The sequence below is a fragment of the Platichthys flesus genome, chromosome 10, assembly GCF_949316205.1.
Source record: "Platichthys flesus chromosome 10, fPlaFle2.1, whole genome shotgun sequence".
Classification (NCBI taxonomy): domain Eukaryota; kingdom Metazoa; phylum Chordata; class Actinopteri; order Pleuronectiformes; family Pleuronectidae; genus Platichthys; species Platichthys flesus.
In genome coordinates, this window is record NC_084954.1 from 16025937 (window position 1) to 16044859 (window position 18923).

General features: G+C 46.5%; 1 protein-coding gene across 1 annotated transcript in view; it reads left to right on the top strand.

Moving 5' to 3' along the window:
- kif26ab (kinesin family member 26Ab) overlaps window positions 1-18923 on the top strand; it is a 68479-nt gene that overhangs the window by 9456 nt on the left and 40100 nt on the right. The window contains exon 3 of the mRNA XM_062397932.1: window positions 17302-17772. Coding sequence (XP_062253916.1) covers window positions 17302-17772 — 471 coding nt within the window. The remainder of the gene's footprint in view (window positions 1-17301; window positions 17773-18923) is intronic.

The following is an 18923-nucleotide window of genomic DNA, read 5'->3' on the forward strand; positions in this document are numbered from 1 at the left end:
GCACCGCTGCTTTCATGTCATATTTCTATATATGTGTCGGGCTGACAGAATGCACGCGTCCCTGTGTGAGTCTATTTGTGTTTGTGTAATAGTAGATGGATTGTGATGGCGTGTGTTGTGATTGGGAGACGGGTTGTGTTAACTTGTCCTGCCGGGGCCTGTGCGTCGGTGCTATTTTTCATTGTGGGGATCTCATTCAGATACGTATATAGTGCTCCATAAATCCTGGCGCTGTGAGAAAATGCCAGTCAAAGTTCACGCTGCTCATGTTCATTTCATGCTTGAGTGTCCAGCTCCGCGAGCGAGGACGAGTGTGTGTATTGATGCTGTGCGAACGTGCGTGTAAGTACTGGAGGAAAAGAAAGAGATGAAGCACATTCAGAGTCCCTCCATCCTTTCCACTTTGCCGTAGAAGCCATCCATCTTTCTGAACTTAACTGCTACCAATTTATGATTGCATTATTATAGTCGGTGTTTTATCTTCATTCCAGCACGCAGGCCTAGTGGTGGTCTGGTTAATGGAGAAGGTGATGGAGAAGGTGACTGGCCATTGCCATTACTATTTGGCTTAGCTTTAGGGAGAATACAATGAAGATACCATCTCTCTTAAACTCTGATTTTTGCTGTGCTGGCTGCTGGCTAATCATGACCTCCTATGATTGCGTAACTGATCATAAACTACAAAACTACACTTGGGTAGTAGCGTAATTATAGGCCTGAAATATTACATCACCAAACTAGAATGGCACTCAGGAGAGCCCTCTTATGAAACCATATTCAAATCTACTAGATCCAGATTTTGATTTGGTTCTGCCTTAAATAGCACACCATTATCAATATCCATTCATTGTTCTCTGAGAAATAAAGGAAAATGGTGAAAAACACCATATCTAAAAAAGGGTTTTTCTAAAAAGTTTGCCCCACCCCTCCACAAAATGTCAAGGATATCATTTTTTGTGAATCCGGCAAATAAACAAACAAACAGAGACAAAAACATGACCTTCTTGGTGGAGTCTGAACCATCAGATCTGCATCAGCTCATGTATCTCCTGAAACAGAAGGAGCACAAGGAAAGTGGAATAAGTGGGTTTCTCTTTTACTTTTCTTTCACTATTGAGCGATTTTGGCCTGCTGACATTTTCAAGGAAACAGCACAGCCTTGCATTCTACAAAAAACACAGCAGCGAAGTTGCTTTTACTACCTCGGGTAAAAAATTTGCATCTGAATTTTCTCAATAAGCGGAACCACTGGAAAAGGTCAACCTCAGCTGTATGGATTTTCATAATGGATTTTCCACCAGAAAAAAAGTCAATCGAGACACGGCAGCAGTGTTTCTCGTCTTTTCCCCTGACAAACTGCTGCACTTGTGTTACTGTAATGCTTCTAATATTTTATTTTTGAATGTTTGAGTTGCCTCCAAAGTGTTTTTATAGTGATTGGAGATATTTTCATCCCTTCTGGGCAACAGCCATGTTAGATCGTCTTCTAAACACAGACTCCCTTTATATTTTCTGACTCATCCCATGTTTGGTGCAGATAAGCAGATTCTTTTGTGCATCGAACTTTGACAGATATTGCACAATGGGTTGTAAGTATGTTTAGGTTTGTCTTATCTATGTTTCCAGTCATTTAACACTACTTTCTTGACATTTTCAAGTTTTAATAAAGAGTTTGTAATGTCTCTCTGTGAGTTGTAGTTAGTTCTTAGCAATTTATCTTTCCATTCTCCATTAGGCTTCTTTATTTTATCTTTCATTATAAACTAGTGCAAGTAATTCTTGGGACTCTGCTGTTCGTACTTGACACTGGTCTTAAATTGAATTCATGTTGGTCTTGAAAGATGTTAAATTTAAGCTGCTGAAACCCTGATACAGTGATGAACTGGCATTAATGTCCACTGTTACAGTAAACCCCTGCTCTACGGAGGTCACTGGTGTTCTGACAGAAGCAAAATTAGGATAATTACATTTACATTCAGATCAGCAGAAACGTCCTGGCGTGAGAAATGATGCCATCTCGAGCTCGTCATCGCTCCCAGTGGACGGAGTAAACCTTCCCCCGTCCCTCTCCCATGAACCGACTCCCATTAATAGATCCATCCTTTATGCTTCCCCACTTGTTACTGCCGCTCTATTTTATGATGTCACCCTCTCTGCTGAAGAGCTCTGGGCTGTTTTATCTCCTTCATGTGTGTCGGGCACTTAAACTTAAACCTCTCTGTTTACGAGGCCCAAACTGCCTCTCCATCCTCTGCGTTTGCTTCTCAGTATCCGCTCAGCATCGCCTGTAAAACCCGAACCGTCCTTCGCCGTTCCGGGGGGGGGGGGGGGGGGGGGGGGGGGACCTCGCTGTCGGGCCTCAGAGTGCAGACCCCCGGCTAAGTGCCTGACTCCCATGCTGTGTGTGAGAACAAGCCTTTGGGAGAGTTTGTGTGACATGTGTATACCTCTTCGCTGCATTCTGAGGCTATATCTCACATTGCTACATTTATATACAAAAACACATCAACTCTGCTACGGATACGCCAGGCGTCCACACAACTCTGCAGTCTGGAAACACTGCTGCTGATCCTGTTTCAGTTTTAAACCTCCTGGGCTTTGTTTTAGTCCGGTTTGCCACAAACTGAGATGTTTGGAAACAATGACGTAAACACTCATGACCGCTTGCTCGCTGATTGTCAGGTTCCTATCACATGACCCCCCCTCTGGATGAGAACAACAGGCATTAGCTTTGGTTACCAGGACCAAACTAGGAGACAAACTATTATTCGTGCAATCTGCGACCATATCCAGCGGGAAACACACGCCTTCCTGTTTACAGGTGTGTTGGAGAGGGATTAAAACTGATCCAGAGCCAAAACTCCCTAGTGGACGGAGATGGTTTTAGTTTCAAATAAAGAGTAGTAGAAGGGATGTAGCTAAACTAACTATTGTGCTAGTTAAACTTTTCAGTTTCCAGAGAGTCTTGGGGGCTAATTGCTGCTGCCTGCCCTAATTGCATGTGGTGTGATTGCGGGGACATTTCACTTTCATTTGGATCTACTTTCAGTTATTCTGTTTTTTCAGTTGTCATCATTAATGTGGTATGTTTGCTCTTTGTTTGCCACAGGCTGTTTGGCAGCCGCTCACCCGGTGCTCCTCTCGCAATTATGGCTGTTGTTTACTGCTCTAAATTTATGCATCAAACAGAAACATTGCTGGAATGCCTTTGAACGTGTCTGTGCAACACGGAAATGCTTCCCTCCCTCCCTCCGATGCCCGGTGAGAAGGAGGGAAGCTCTTGGGGAGCACACCTGTGTCTTTTGGCCTTGGTGAATTCCTGTGTTCAGTTCTCTGCTGTGTACATCCTCGCTTTATGACCTTCAACAGCAGCAACTCATACAAGCAAAACAAACAAACAACCAGGGTCATTCTCTGATGGACATTTGTAGTTCGGACTGCTGGCGAGCCATACAACTATTATGTAGTCAAGCTTTAATGTTTGGTTTTATTTAATCTTACCGTTTCTACCCTACTGCGGACAACCGATATTTTTCCCTCCATATAAAAAAATTATCTTCGTCCAAAGAACCTTCATTTTCATTGATCTCCAACCAGACGACAACATAAAAACGACATCGAACACTCAAACAAACATGCCGGGCCACTAGGTGGCGATAAAGTCTATATCAACGATCAGTTACATACCAGAGTAAAATGCAGTCTTATACTGGGCAGATGCCTGTGAATGTTTTTCATTAATGGTAGATTTAGCTGTAAACGACTAATTAGACCGGCTCCCCAAATATAGAGAAACTGGTAGATAGCGGCTTTTGTCATTGTTTCTGACACATGGTCATTACTCAAAGCAGAGGTTGGCACATGTGAAAAAAGCTTTGAAGTTGGTCTTAAATATACACACAGATACAAAATACGTTTTTTTTTTTTAAGATACTGACTTTAAAAGGCCCTTGTAATCATTTACATTTTAGTTTGGGTTAGCATTTGGAGGAAAAAGTCACATTTAAAAAATAGACATAACAGGGACTGATTTGTGACCTTTTTACCTTGAGTTCCCCTGTTCTGAGAAAATCTATAGCATCTTAATTCAGTCTCTTTTTGTAAATTTGAAAGCGAACATTCCTTTAGCAGATTTCGTGTAAATGAACAACCTGTGATTCTGCCTTTTTTTCTTTTTCATGTGATGCTCCCGACCTCTCCATCACTGACCCAAACTCCGGTTTGAACATCTCTACACAAATCCATTTTCGGTTTCTGTAAAGATGTCCTTCCATTTTGTTTGCGTTTTTCTCAGCAAACATGTTTTCAGCCACTGTCATTTCCACATTCATCTAGCGAGACGCCGCCCCCTCCTCTCGCCAGTCTGTCCATCCACTGACCTCTAGGCCGCCCCTCATCCCACATGCGGTGTTTATGCTTTCATCCCTTTTGTGAGCGAGAGGCTGTTTCGGCTGCTTCAGCCAATGGAGGGGTGAAGCCGGGGCACACTTGAACTCCCTAGGTAGCAGCCGCTGCAGACCACATTTGAACTGAATTTGAACTATACACCTGATTCCTGTGTTTCCATTCCTTTCATGCATTTTACTCCGCCTCATAAACACGGCCACGAAAACCCTTACACTCCGAGTGCATTCATTAGTCTTCTGTTTTTCCCGAGGATTGGTTGCCGCGCTAGAAAAGAGGTTTCGGAAAGTGCTTCCTGCTCAAGTTGTTGAGTTATAGAGGGGCGCTGTAAAAAGCCCTACAGTAGCCATTGAAAGTCATGGTGGCGCTGTGGGGACTGAGCGCTCGAGGCTCCTGCAGCCGCTGAACAATGCTTAATTAGCTCATAAACAAAGGCCAGTGGGGGATCAGAGAGGGCAATCCAAGTGTCCCGTTCCTTTGAGCTTCTCCCACCGTTAACAAAGCTCCTCTAATGGCCCCCGTCACTCCACTTGTTGTGTCTCACCGCGGTGTGCTTCCTGACAACATAAAAGGCCCACATTCCAAAAAGAGACTCAGACAAGGGATGCTGCCCATCCACACCTCCCTTGGCCTTCAAAGCAACCCCCCCGTCAAAACAGATATTGACATTGCTCCTCCGCTAACCTCCGCCATTTATGTCTGGGTCCCCATGGTGACGGCGGCAGCTTTCATCTCGTCCCATTTAGCCTTGTGTCCGTGACTTTCGTGGTCACTTTTATTGCGCTCCTTTGTGTGACGCCGCGCTGGACACGGGACAGGACTGTGCCAGGATCTGGAAAGGTTGTTCAAGTTTGGCAATGAAGACAGGTGTGTGGTCAGAGTGTGTCTGGCTGTGTGCGTGCATGCCTGTGCCACACACGGGCCTGATGTCTGTGTTTGTACTAGATTTAGTGGCACGGTTAGCGTGTTTTTTTTTATGTATGTTTGGACACGAGTCCCTCCAAAGAAAACAGACATCCACTGCCGCGCGAGGACGGTCCCCGGCAGCAGGTCGGAGGCAGTCTCGGCTTGTTTGCGCGGCCGTGTTATCATCTCCTGTTTCCTGTCAAAACAGGAAACGACAGGGGCGAAAATGGAGGCTAGGAAAGTGCTGCCTTGATGTGTGTTGGCTGGATGTCCAGCTCCGCCCGACAGTGACCCTCCTGGCCAGGAAAAACAGACCCTGTCAGGGCGTAACCCGCAGCGAGCACCTAATGGTGTTATTTTTATCACTTTTACAAAGCACAGCGAGGGATGCTTTTCCCAGCTGTTGACACAGGTCTGGGTCATTTTTGTCTCCAAAACAGTGCAGCACATGAGAGAGGGAGACGTCCCACCTGCCCGCGTCCCATTGGCCGGCCGTCTCACATGATTGTGGACTCTGTTTAGGAAGGGAAATCCTTTTTGACATTTTGTTAATCATGAAAGCGAGACACTCCTTTTCTTTGGATGATCCCCAGACCTCCATCACAATACCTTTTCCGTAACGCTGGAGTCGTCATGTGGTTTTATCCATCCATCAAACAGATTTGTTCATTCCTCGGAAAAGGATGGTGCACACACACACACTCACACACTCACACACACACGGCAGACATTGTAAATGCTCTTTTATTGGGGCACAACTACTTGCGAGTACATTCCAGACAGTGGAGTCAGCTCCTGGTGTGGTACAGGAGTTCTGCTGACGGCACGGCAGGTAAAGGTCCCGGCGCCTGCAGCAGTAAGGCTCAATGAGAAGGCACGGACCAGGCGCACGGCACAAACAGCTGATTACTGAGTCAGCAAATTGTTGACTGGTGAAAAATGATAAGCATCTCCTGCCTCGCTCAGGGAGTCGCTCTGTAAAACTGAGAGTTGCTCCTGTGGAATTCCAGGAGTTTGGAGGCAGAACCGTGTTTGGCTCTTTATGGCGTCTCTGAAAACGAAAGAGCTGCTTGACACAAGAAAAGCTATTGTTGGCGAGACCAGATTTCACCAAGCAGCGTTTTCTCTCTTTCTCTTCCCAGCTGTTTGTGTGCACGCTGAGGCCCGAGTGACCACAACCTGAATTATAACACACAAGGAGCAATAGACAAAGGTTGACCTCACAGGGACTTGTTTTCTCTATGAGTAAGTGAAGACGAGACCAGACAGGTAAATGTCAGCGATAGCTCCTTCTGCACGTATCACTGGACAGACAGCAGAGGTCTCCTCCTTTCTCCGTGACCCAGATTAAGATGCGACTTGTGGGGTCGATGTCATCCGAAGGGAGGTCGGAGTTCATTTGTCTGTGCAGACCTTCAGGTGATGTTCCAGCGCTCGGGCAGAAGGCCACATCGACGCTGACCTCCATGAGTTGCGCAATTAGTTACCCTTTAACCCCGCAGTCCCACAATAAAACCGTGAGCACGGACCGGGCATGCTTCTGCATCCCCAGACCCTCTTACATATCACTCCATAAGTGTGTGTGGGTGGGTGTGTGAGTGTTTGCAGCTCCAAACGGCACTGATGTAGCTTGTGATTCAATCTGACATATTGTATTAGCTCTGACGTCCTTTGTCTTGTTTCAAATTAACAAAACAAAGCGACTGGAGCCGTGCACAGAAATTTAAATCCCTGGCTTGATGATATATCTGGCTTCTTTCCATTCTCCACTCATAAATATATAAAATATCCATCAGTCTGCATCAGCCTGCTGTAGACCGTACAACCATTTGCTCCGTGAGTGACTATTGCTTTTTAACTGCTCTTAACTGTGTGTGTTTCTCTGAAGTGCAGTTAAGGCGCATCACTCAGGGATTATGCAGACAGACAGGTTCAGATAAATGCTATTGTATCCTTGAGCCAAAAGTGCAAATCACTGCAGGCTCCAGCTCTCGGTTTTCACTTTGCTGTTCTGCCTTTACTTTGGCTCAGAGCATAGAAATTCAGCAGTGAAACCTGCAGCTATTGTTTCACCATCATGCCGACTCACTCAGCTCTAACCGGGCTCGGCTGTGTTGTGACATTTCATACGAGCAGACAGAAAGCCCCTGAAGAATGGGAAGACGGGAACTCAGAACTCAAACTGCAACCAAGGTTATCACTTCACAAAGTAAAGTGACAGCGGCAGTGTCCTTGTCCGTTCCTTTTCGTGTCCCTGGCATAAGGATTGAGTCCGTTTTAAAGTTGATTCCTCTTTGGTTCTTTAGTGGTACAAAGAAAAGGCTAGATCCTGTCACCTTAGACACTAACCGTTTTATTCAAACAGTTGGACAACATACAAAGCTTTTAGAAATCAATTAGTTTTCCCCTGTGTTTGCTGGACTGTGTGTTAGAGTAAATATGGAGGGAAACATCAGTCTATCGGTCTCAATTTAGGGGCTGCGTCCTTCCTGGTCCGGCCTATCCAAGGATTCGTCTACCTGCAGAATGAGAATCGCTGGTGCTGATGTGCTGTAAACGAATACATTGTATTTTATGCAGCAGAATTTCCTGCTCGCTCTACCCAGGCCCCTCTCCTGATTGTTCCGGAGACGTTCCTCTTGTTGTGAAGTCTAAACTCCGTAAAATGTCTGGACCCAGTTTTAGGAACATTTTTCTGAACTTGATGGCAGAAAACCGCTTAGGTTTCTCCAGGTCCCTGTCGTAGTTGGTAATAAAGCAGAATTAATGTTAATAAATGCAAATTGTTTTCCATGAACTATCACAGAAAAAATTGAATATTATTTTGAAAAAAAAACAATCAGGCTTCCAGCCAAACCCATCCTGAGCAGCTCATTTGAATATTAAGTGAAATGGTGTGAGCAGCTTTGTGTTGTGGGCCACAAGGCCATCTGCAGGAGGCTATTGTTCCTGAGAGACAAAGTCGCAAAATGTGCATGTGAACAAATTTTGATAAGCCAAGCAGTTTCTAGGATAGTGACTGAAAATCCTTTAGACCCAGTAAGTGGATTAGCGTGCGCTATTCTCCACCAAGACAGTTCAGCCTACTTCCTTATCTCAGTAAGATTCAATAGAATGTGTCTAGACATCTCAATTAGCAAGAAAAAAAAAAAATCAAAAAGTATACTGGATACTGGTTAGCACTTATCTCTGTGGGTTTCCTCCCTCACAAATCTCTTTCTATGTCTAGTTCTCATAAACACAAAACAGTTTTCCATTAACACAACCCTCCCCGGCTGAAAGCCATGGGCTGATGTTGAAATGCCTATTATTAGGGAGAATTGTCTTCTCTGAGAAGTCAATGGCATGGCAATGACGTCTTTCGTGATAAATGTATACCCCCCCCCCCTCATTCTCTGCTGTACCTACACCAGGCTGTTGCACCGGACTGATTCCGCCACTCACAACTCGGCTGCTCCATTGTTCTGCCGACACGCAGCAGCTTTGTCAGACACAAAGCGTGTCACTCTCTCGGAGATGATGCCGCCGCAGCCTGGGAGCGGACGGGACAGCCCGGCTCACTTCGGCTTATGATGGTTTGTGGTTTCAGCTTATGAACCCACTCGGGAAGTTAAAATCCTGGAGGTGACATTATAACGGTGTTCCATGCTCCCTGCAGTCTCTCATCAGTCATCCTGTTGCTCTCATACACTATGCACACTGGCACACGAGCCGATGTGCGAAAAGTGAAGCTACCTGCCGGAAGGGAAGTGCTGCGCTCGACAATAACAACACACTGTGCCTCATTATGTGACTTCTCCTATATAGTCCCACGTGTAGAGAGAGAGACTCCAGCAGGGAGAGGAAACATGAACATTTATCCATATGGCTTCTCGCCAGTACAATTACTGTCTTGTCCATTCCAGGGGGGAAGTGGAGAGAATACTTATAGGAGGATTCTCAATATTTCACCTTGACATCACTTTATTTTCATGACCGGGACTACATGTAGCTTTTCATCTCTGCACAAGGTGTCGTGGATGAATTATTGCACTAAGCACATGAAATGAGGCAAATATGAAACCTTGTGGATACATACATTAAAGCTTATGTGCACTTTAACGCTGACGCACTGGCATGAAGAAAATATTTACATGTTGATCTAAAAATGAATGAATTCTAATCATGATGTTGATGAGTAGAAAGAGGTTATTTTCCCACTATGGGCAGTGGAGGATGTTGATGACGATACCATATGCAATTACATCTGTTTGAGCGCGAGCAACTCCCTTTGCATTTTTCTCTGATAATTTACCATTCGTGTGTGCACTCGCACGCCACACGCTTTACCCTCTGTGTGGCTGAGGGAGTCCTGCGATGGAGATTAGGCGCCGTAAGCTTTTGCAGCAGTTTGTTCTCTCTCTAAATAAACTGCAGGGAACAGGGAGTTGTCTGCTTCTCAGTGAAAATCCCTAAAACACCTCCCGTAGAGCAAACAACAGTGAGAGCAGCTCTCTGAGAGTGACAGTTCAGACAGAGGCGAAGCAGGTGGCTGAAATCATTGCGTATAGACTGTTTGAATACGAGTGAAGAAGTGGTTCGAGCTGCTGGAACTAACTATTGTATCAGGATCCGCTGCTCTGCTTTGAGTGTTTCAGAGTGGGCTCTTGGACAAAAATAGATCTCTCAACCAGCTCCTGTGGATAGTCCTGTGAATACTGAACACTTCCAGCCTCACACTGCACTAATGAGGGCTGGAAATGCATGGAGCAGAGTTAACATTTTAATTCTGACCTCACATGCTCAGTTTTAGCTTCTAAATGAAAGTGGTTATATTATTGAACAGCACTTTCTTTTCTTTTTTTTTGCAAAATGGGAAAGTTTTTCATTATCTCTGAGAATGAGCCGAACAATTTTGTAACCTTCCTCACCCCTCCTTCTCAGCCCTCCTTCTGCCCCTGTTTCCACCTGCAGTTCACAGCAAATACCTGGCTCCTGCCCTCCCATCTCGTCTGTTGAATTTTTCATTATGCACTCATTTGGGTTTGTTTCCACAGCCAAGCCTGGTTGGGAAAAAAAATACCTTGAGAACATCCCAAAAACTGTAATTCTAATTAGAGGTGCACAATTGCTGGCGCAAGCGTACATAAACACAATCCTCAGCGTCCCTGGTGAGGACAACGTAGAATGGAGCTCTGCTGCTGCCTGAGTTGCTCCACAGCAGCCGTAGTCAGGGAAGTGGAAAATATTTGAAGAGAGGGAAAAAGTAGTTTCATCCGTCTAGTTTATCTGGTGATGCATTGAGCCATACTTTTTCACTAATAAGAAAACTTTTCAAGGACGGTGCACATTGCTCTCTTCACACAGGGCATTGTTTTAAAGTCAGTCCTCAGTTTAAAGAAACGATCGCTCACCACCTAATGCCTAATGAAGACGTCCACTGGCAACTAAGAGTTAAAATCTCCTCACGTCCAGCCTGGACCTCCCAACACTCTGACCTCGGCCACAGCCGATGATAGCTTGACGGATCTGGGGCTCAGGCGGTGACGGCGGCCTTTCGTCCACAGAGGAGAGAGAGACGCAGAGACAGGGAGAAAGAGAGAGAGAGGGATGTTGGAAAGTGGGGGAGAGGGCGAGTGAAGTCTGTCCAAACAGTTTGAACAGGGCTTGTTTTCTTTATGTGCGCGAGTGAACAGGAAAAGGTAATTAACTGGCCAAGTGGTGAAAGGCTGGAGTGATGGATGGGTTTGGTATAAAGAGAGACAGCCACAGACGCGCACACACACACACACACACACACACACACACACACACACACACACACACACACACACACACAAACACACACACACAAACACACACACACACAAACACACACACACACAAACACAAACACACACACACACACACACACACACACACACACATTTCTCCCTTTCATGTAGCCTGGTCTTGTGAACACTTGCATCTCATTCACATCTCAACAACATGCATCTCATTCTGCCCACAGTGAGAGCAGCTAGAAGCACACACACACACACACACACACACACACACACACACACACACACACACACACACACACACACACAAACACATAGGTGGGATGACCACATGGAGCGCTGACTCTATGTGAGCTCATCGGTGAGATCACGCTAGCTTCTCACAGTCACGATTGATCCCATCTGACTCTTATCTTTTTTTAACCTGAGGGTCAGTGAGATCTATGGCCTATTTGTTTTTGATTGACAGTGACATGTGTTTTTATGGAGTTGCAGTTTAGCAATGAGCAGTGTCATAGTGCTCGTAAGCACCAAACAAAAAAAGATAACTATAATATAACTGCATTTTTTTAAGTTAAACTCGACTGCAGACTTCGCTCCACCCTGCAATTGTTCATCGGAGGATGTGTCACGGTGATGAGCTGGACAGGTGGTTCTATCGTGTGTTGAAAGTTTCACTAAGAGGTAAAGCCTATTTGCATTTTCTGTCAGCAGTTCACAGACAGTTAGAGGGAGGAGAGAGCTAAATCACACGGGGGGCAGACGGACTGACATCTGTTTCTGTGAGCTCCTCGTGACCAGATGCTCAGCCCAGGGAGACACGACTGAGCATTTGAGGGAATAACTGGTGCAGACAAATCTGATGGGCTTTCTTTAAACAAGGTAATCGTCTGTTTGATCTAGAGACTGGGAGGTTTGCTCACAGAGATGTGCTGTTGACATTGTGAGTAAGCAGCCGGTTCTTCCAGATAGTTGCAGAATTCGGTAATGCTGTCTTATCTCTGTGGGGGAAATCGAATGTCACGAACCCGTTTTTTGCAAAGTCAGCGTTAGTGCGTCTTCATTTTGTCGAATGTTGGGAGTTTAAATGAAGCCTCACTAAGACAAAATCCAAATGTCACATGAGAAATACTATAGAAGCTGCAGAAATGTTTGATTATTATAGGATGGACTCTCTTTGTGCTCTAATGAGAGAAAAGTTTGACATGAAGAAATGAAGCAGCCATAGTTTTTCACACAGCCGTGCTGGACAAGTGACTTCCTTACTGCAGTGCTGTGGGCTCCTTGTCTCAGGAAGCACTGCCAGCCAGGTAACGACAATGTACTTGTGTTCCTGCAGATACTGTTGCATTGTTTGCTGAACGTCTCATTGCGGGTTTGTTTAATCTTGTGAAGTCAGCAGACGGACGGACGGACGGACGGGGGGGGGGGCAGACATCTGTTTGATGTGATTTGGCGAGCCGTCCCTTTTTTCGTGTTCGACCAGATTTTCGTTCCCACAGAGTTAAGTAGCACGCTAGTGTGACATCCTGAGTCATTGTCTTCTCTGCCTCCGAGCAGGCAGTGGTTAAATTTAATGGTCTGTATCCGAGATCTGCTGCGGCACTGAAAGCACATACCTGATATCTAATCAGAGTCCCAGGCCCTCCAGCTCTGCTTGGGGGGATCTGAGTCCACGTGGCGGCTGTGGAGGGCGAGTCTGAGAGGTGGTTGAGGTGGTGGGAGTAGTTCGGGGGCAGAAGGCGATTACGCCACTGGATGTGTTGCTTTTTATCCTGGGAGAATGTAATGGGTCTTAATGCCCCGCGCTCACCCGGGGAAAGGCCAGCAGCTGTGCTCGTTTTTCTCCGGCTGGGCTGTCAGAGCAAGCCGGGGCTACCTGTGGGAAAGCAGGCCTGCTGGAAGCTCTCTTCCTCACCCCGGGATCTGGAACTGGGCTCCTGCGGTTTATTGGAGGGGGGTCGGGGCGATCCCTTTGAGACCTACGTAGACGGTGTGTGGTTAGGGTCAACACTGTCTCAGGCCAAGTAAACAGAGATGGCTCCTTACAGGGAAGCAGAGGAAGGGAAAGCCGGTTAATAGGAGTTGAAAGGGCATCGGAGTTGGCAGCTGCTGTGTCGTCTCGATTTTACAAGAAATGCAGTCATAGGAAGTACTCAAGAACGGTGACGGGTAAACAGGACTGGTGCTGGTGTGAATAAAGTTTAGAGCGGACAGATAGAAAGCAGCACGGCGTTCGAACTGACTCATTGTGAGGAATGTTTCCGTGCTGATAAAATAATGAAGAAAGGGGAAGGAAGGAAAGGAAAACCGACTGAGAAGTTTTAATCGCAGAATTAACTTTCACGAGTTCCACTAGCTTGTGTTTCCGTTTACTGAGCAGTCAGAGCGAACACAGAGGATCCAGGAATAGTCTGCGTCTCATTGCTGCGGTGTCAGTTCTGGACTGTTTCATGGCAAATTGCACAATGACAGATGTTAGAAATAAGATGTTAATCGTATCCATGCAGAATGCCACAGTGCTGGCAGCTGTAAAACAGTTCACATATGAGCTGAGGAGCTGCAGGCTACAACTTTTCATTTGATTTTTTTTTTTCTTTTTCATCACGGATGCACAGTGATACGATGTTGCTTCATTTCTCTTTCTGCCACCGCTGGAGTGGAGCTTTTATGTCCGGGAAATATCTGTTGGGCTCAACTGGAATAGAAAATATGGTTACCCAGAGTATTTTACTTTCAAGGGAGTGTGCCTAAAAGTCTCTGGGCTACAGCGAGGGGCTTCATGCATTTCAAATCACTGTGACCTCAGCCTGATTTATATCTAGGCCGGTGCTCCACAACTGAGGCGCATCAGAAGCCGAACGCGGAAATAGACGGATTTGGCAGCTTCACTCTGTCTGGGTAGAGAGAAGGTGGCGGACGAGATGAGGCAAATGAGGTGTGATTTTTTGGGGAAATTCGAACGTGTGACTTTGCGCCGGTTGTGTTTGCACGGGAGAGAAATCATGGGCACCCTCCTCCCTGTCCCCTCATCCATAAGTGGTTGAGGCTGAGCTTGTTTCCATCAGCCTCTGGGCACGGCCTGTCTGTGATGACACTCTCCATCAAGCCAAAGAGACAGTCAGTTAGCATGGTGGCTCTCTCTCCTGCCGCGGCTGCCCTGGTTTTCATCACCGTTAGTGTGAGGGACACAGACAAACTTGGGTCTCTAAGGGCCGCGCAGGGCTCATTCCACCGGCACATGCAGGGCTCCCTCTCCCCAGTGGGCTCGCAGTGCAGACCTCCTTTCCATAATAAGGGCACAGCATCCGACTGCATTTGTCCCTAGAGTTTAATAAAGATCACTGCTGACAGGCAGTAAACCAACACAACCACCCACAAGCCTCCAGGCAAGGGCCACAACCTCGGCCTACACCTCCTCCCACCCCTCTCTCTCCCTCTCGCTGTCCTCACATCCTCACTTGTGCACTTTGAGTCTCTCTCGCTCTCCTCGGGTTGAAAACCAAAACCATCTCCCACTTGTGCGGAACAATGGCCGAGGAGTCCGAGCCCTGAAGGAGCTCCACTCCTGGACGCCGACGGGGAATGCTTTGAACATTTCCATTGTGTCAATGCCTTATGCGTTACATACTTCTCTGTGCAGCAGCAGCCCTCTTCACACCCACTTGCACCTGTCAGTAATAGATCACATGGATAATAAAAGAAACAATATGGCTTCCAGCCTGGGTGCACTCATGCGTCATATGTTTCATGTTTTCCACTTTAATGCTCATGCACAAGCTCTCAAGCCGTTAGATTGAACCGGAGAGCACGGACACGAGAGTAAACTGTTTAAGTGTCTAACCACGTGGCGACTTTCCAGCTGCTTTCACTGAGTAATTTATTCATTTTAAATCCAAACCTGCTTTCTCAGAATTACATTCCATGTATTTATGTCTTCTCTGACCCTAAAGATGGATCCTGTGGCCTTCAATCTCACCATATCCGCTAGCCCCCCCCCCCCCCCCCCCCCCCCTTCACATGCCTAACATCGTCATCATCGCCCCCCATCATCTCCATAAGCCTTCTGGCCGTGACCCTTTATTCACTCCACCGGGCATAAAGCTCACGACAGCTTTACAGGAGCAGCCCACTCTCTAACCTCCAGAATGCTAACTGAATAGCAGATGGGCTCAGCATTGTGTGTCTTTTTATTAGCTCCCCTAAATCAACACCTAACAATGCACGGAGAGGGAGAGGGGGAATTGATTTCTTCCATCCACCGGTGCCCTGAGGTGGGTGAGGGCCGGTCCGAGAGGGTAGAGGGTGTCGGGGTGATGGAAGGGCGGAGTTGACTGGTTGTGACGTCCCTTTAATTTCCTGTCATGAAACCAAACTAGACCAGTGCACAGAAGCTGTCGGGCCGCTGTGTTTTCCTCTTTTCTATCGCTCTGTTTCCCGTTTCACACCAATCTGTCATAGGCTGTTTCATGGTATTTCAGCGGAACTCTCCTGTCTTGTGCAGAAATATCCTGCCTGAGCGCAACTACGGAATCCACTCACGTGTCAGGATCAAGCAGCGTTAGATATCATTCCTAAAAGCTCTTATCATAGCTCTATCATATGTCTGTTTTAAGCTTCTAACATTTAAATCCATCTAACATTTAAATCCATCCCTCATTTATATATATATATATATATATATAAACATTCACTTTCTACCTTGCTGCTCTTGATCTCCCATCAGCCAGTAATCCTCCCATCAGCGTCCTCATTCCCAGTGAGATTTATGCGAATTTCTACCTTTCTAAGTGTTTTCCTTAGTTGTGCCCTCATCCTGTCCATGCCCGACCATGTGCATTGTAAGTAGCCGGTAGAGTAAATCATTTACTACAACCACTCAGTAAACATCAGGCCAGTTCAGTCACAGTCCAACGCATGATCGTCCTTTAAGTAAGGTGATGACATGGAGATTATGGGGACATTCACTGCAATCCAGCAAATATCACTTCCTGTCCATTTCTGAGTATATGGGAAATGGACATACAGAAACTCTGCATCATTTCCCACGGGGTTGCAGGAAGGTTATGTGATCATATTATTGATATTGTCGGTGTGTGTGTGCGCACAGAAGTCTGAGTATTGAGCCGCTTTCGTGCGGAGGAGATTTAGGGTCCCTCGGCCTCCGTCTCTATGGTCTCTGGGTTGTAGCTGTATTAAGTGGCGCTGCATTAGTGCAGTGGATTGTTGTTTCCCCGCAGCTTCACTCCTCCTGATCACCTCGGAGGTTCCACAGAGCAAAGGCCTCATAAACATTTATGTATCGGCTGCGGGCTCCTGTCTCAGACCATGACTCCACTGGGCAGAGGCCTAGTGGCCCTTAATGCCTCTTAAGAGACTGTCTTGTTAGTGTGTGTGTGGGTTGTGTTTGTGTGTGTGTGTGTGTGTGTGTGTGTGTGTGTTTGTTTGTTTCCCTAAAATCAGAAAGTTACTTAGATTTGATATTGAAAACTTCTGATAGCTTTGTGCATCCCTGCGGCTTCCTGGAGGAAGTAGTTATTTTCACATTTGGTTGCTCATCATATGTTTTCATGCTGGGACACTTATCAAATGTAAATTGTATAGCTGTGGGCTCTCAGTCCGTTCAGCTGTTGTTGTCTGTAGTCATTCCTCCCAAGCAGAGATGGACACGGTAGGGGGGCGTTCTTAGAGACAAAGTAAAAGGACAAAACTCTACTGGACACCGTCTTGAAAAGCAGTAACTAGCTGGAATTTTCAGTCTTTTTTCTTCGTAAAGCTTCACAAAATAAATAGAATACACATTTTGTTTTTTTAAGAGAAGAATGCTTCTGTGGGGTCTCTGGCTAATCCCTCCGAGCCAAGTTTTCTCCTCACGTTCCTCTTGTTTTGGTCCCAGATTCTGTGAAATAAGCACATGCCTGATTAACCTGATCAACAGTCTTAAGTTGCATGCAGGCAAAACCTCTCAGTCTAAACAAACAGCCAATCCCGAAAAAAAAAAGGAAGTGGTTAAGGCAGGGAGTGAGGGTCCCAGAGGGCAGCCAGAGACCACACTGGTAGCGGATCACTGACGCACATGGAAAATGTGAACAACACACAGGAAATCCTTTCAAAAGAACAGACGAGCGATATGCTTGAAATCAACGTGTTACACGCGTTAAGTGTGTGTGTGTGTGGGCATGTCGTGTGTGGAGTTAAAGCCTCTCTTTTGTGTTTGCTTTCTCTGCAGGACCCTGGATATGCAACATTTCTGTTAGAGCAGCTCAAAACACCTGGGAGCCATGACGCTGGAGTCAGCTGCTGCCAGGTGTGCTCCACGCCTCTGCACCAACTGAGGCAGGAGGCCTTGCAGACGCTCCACGCTCCCGTCCTCACCTTCAGCCCGGACATGGCGGCCCTGCCCACCACCTCGTTTTTACCGCAGCCTTCCAGACTCACCATGTCGTCCTCAAGTGTCCGTGCCAAACAGCTGTCCAAAGGCCAAACCGTCACCCACGGTGTCCTGCCTCTGGGGGAGAGGCGCAGGGTGCCGGGCTGGTCTCAAAGCCCCTCGGCCTCCTCGGGGCCCAGCGTCCAGGTGACGGTGGCAGGAGGGCAGATCACCGGATCCCTGAACACCGTCACCATTCAGGCACAGCAGTACCTCGAGGGCATGTGGAGCATCTCCAGGGTCAACAACTTCATCCCTCAGCCTAAACTGGTACAACTTTAATCTTTCACTTTTCTTGTTTTTATCACATGCATTTGGAATGGATTGCACATTAGACTGAGCTTCACTCCCTAGAGGACTGAATTGTAAAGAATATGCAGTAATATAAACCTCTTGACTTGCCTTTTAACCTGAGTTGACATTAATTAACTTGAAATAATGGCACAGCACCTTTTTTCCCTGCACACAATGCTGCAGTGCTTGTCAGGTCAAGTCTTGTCAATGCGTTTGTTACATTTCAGACCTTTGGAGACGATGGCGCCCTGCAGAGAATCTCTGAGTCAGAGCTCTGTGGGAGTGCTGACCTCTCATTCCTCAGTAGTCAAGGAGCCTGAGTGATTTGGGGTCAGAGGTCATCGCAACACTAATCTGCTGACCTCCTCCTCAAGGGCATTTCAAATGACCACCCCACAGCGCCACCATAACTCTTCTCTCATGTTGGAAAGCATTAGTCTGTTTGATGTCCAGAGACTTTGAAGGGTCCTGGGTTTTGGCCTCGGTGTCATGGGAGCTAATGATTAGTCTTGCTGTACCTTCTGTATGACTTTAAACTGTTTAGTTGCTCATGTTTGAAGGTTTTGTCGTAATGTCAGTTGAACGTGAAAAGTGATTTTTCACATGTCAGACTGTATTTCTGCCCCCTGACATATACTGATGTTTCTCTTTCTAAACATCTGGACGCAAGACCTGACAAACCTCTCTGACATTGAACACCAGGCAAACACCTATGTGCTAACATCATCCGACCCGTGCACTCTAATATTTCCCATCAAATTCATAAGCTGTAAATGTAGCCACTCCAGTTCTAACTGGGTTGATAACCGGGGTCTCTTATGGGTCCTGGCAGTGCTAGTCCTTCCTTTCTGCTTGGAAATTGAAGACAGATTTTTACTCCTCCCTTTAATGTCAACAGTTGCCTGTAGAGATGGTTTATGGGAGGCCATCAAAAGCTTTTAACTGCATGTACGCAATCTAGGGCAAATCAAACAGCCTGGCACAGAAGGGAGCGGCTGACTCGTGTTCTCCATCTATGTGTCTAAAGGCAATTAGTGGCCCTCGTAGCTGCGATGAGTTGCTCAATGCCGCATAGCTGAGGCCGGGGCCCTCCTCAGGCTGTGAGAAATGTCCCTTCAGGACACAAA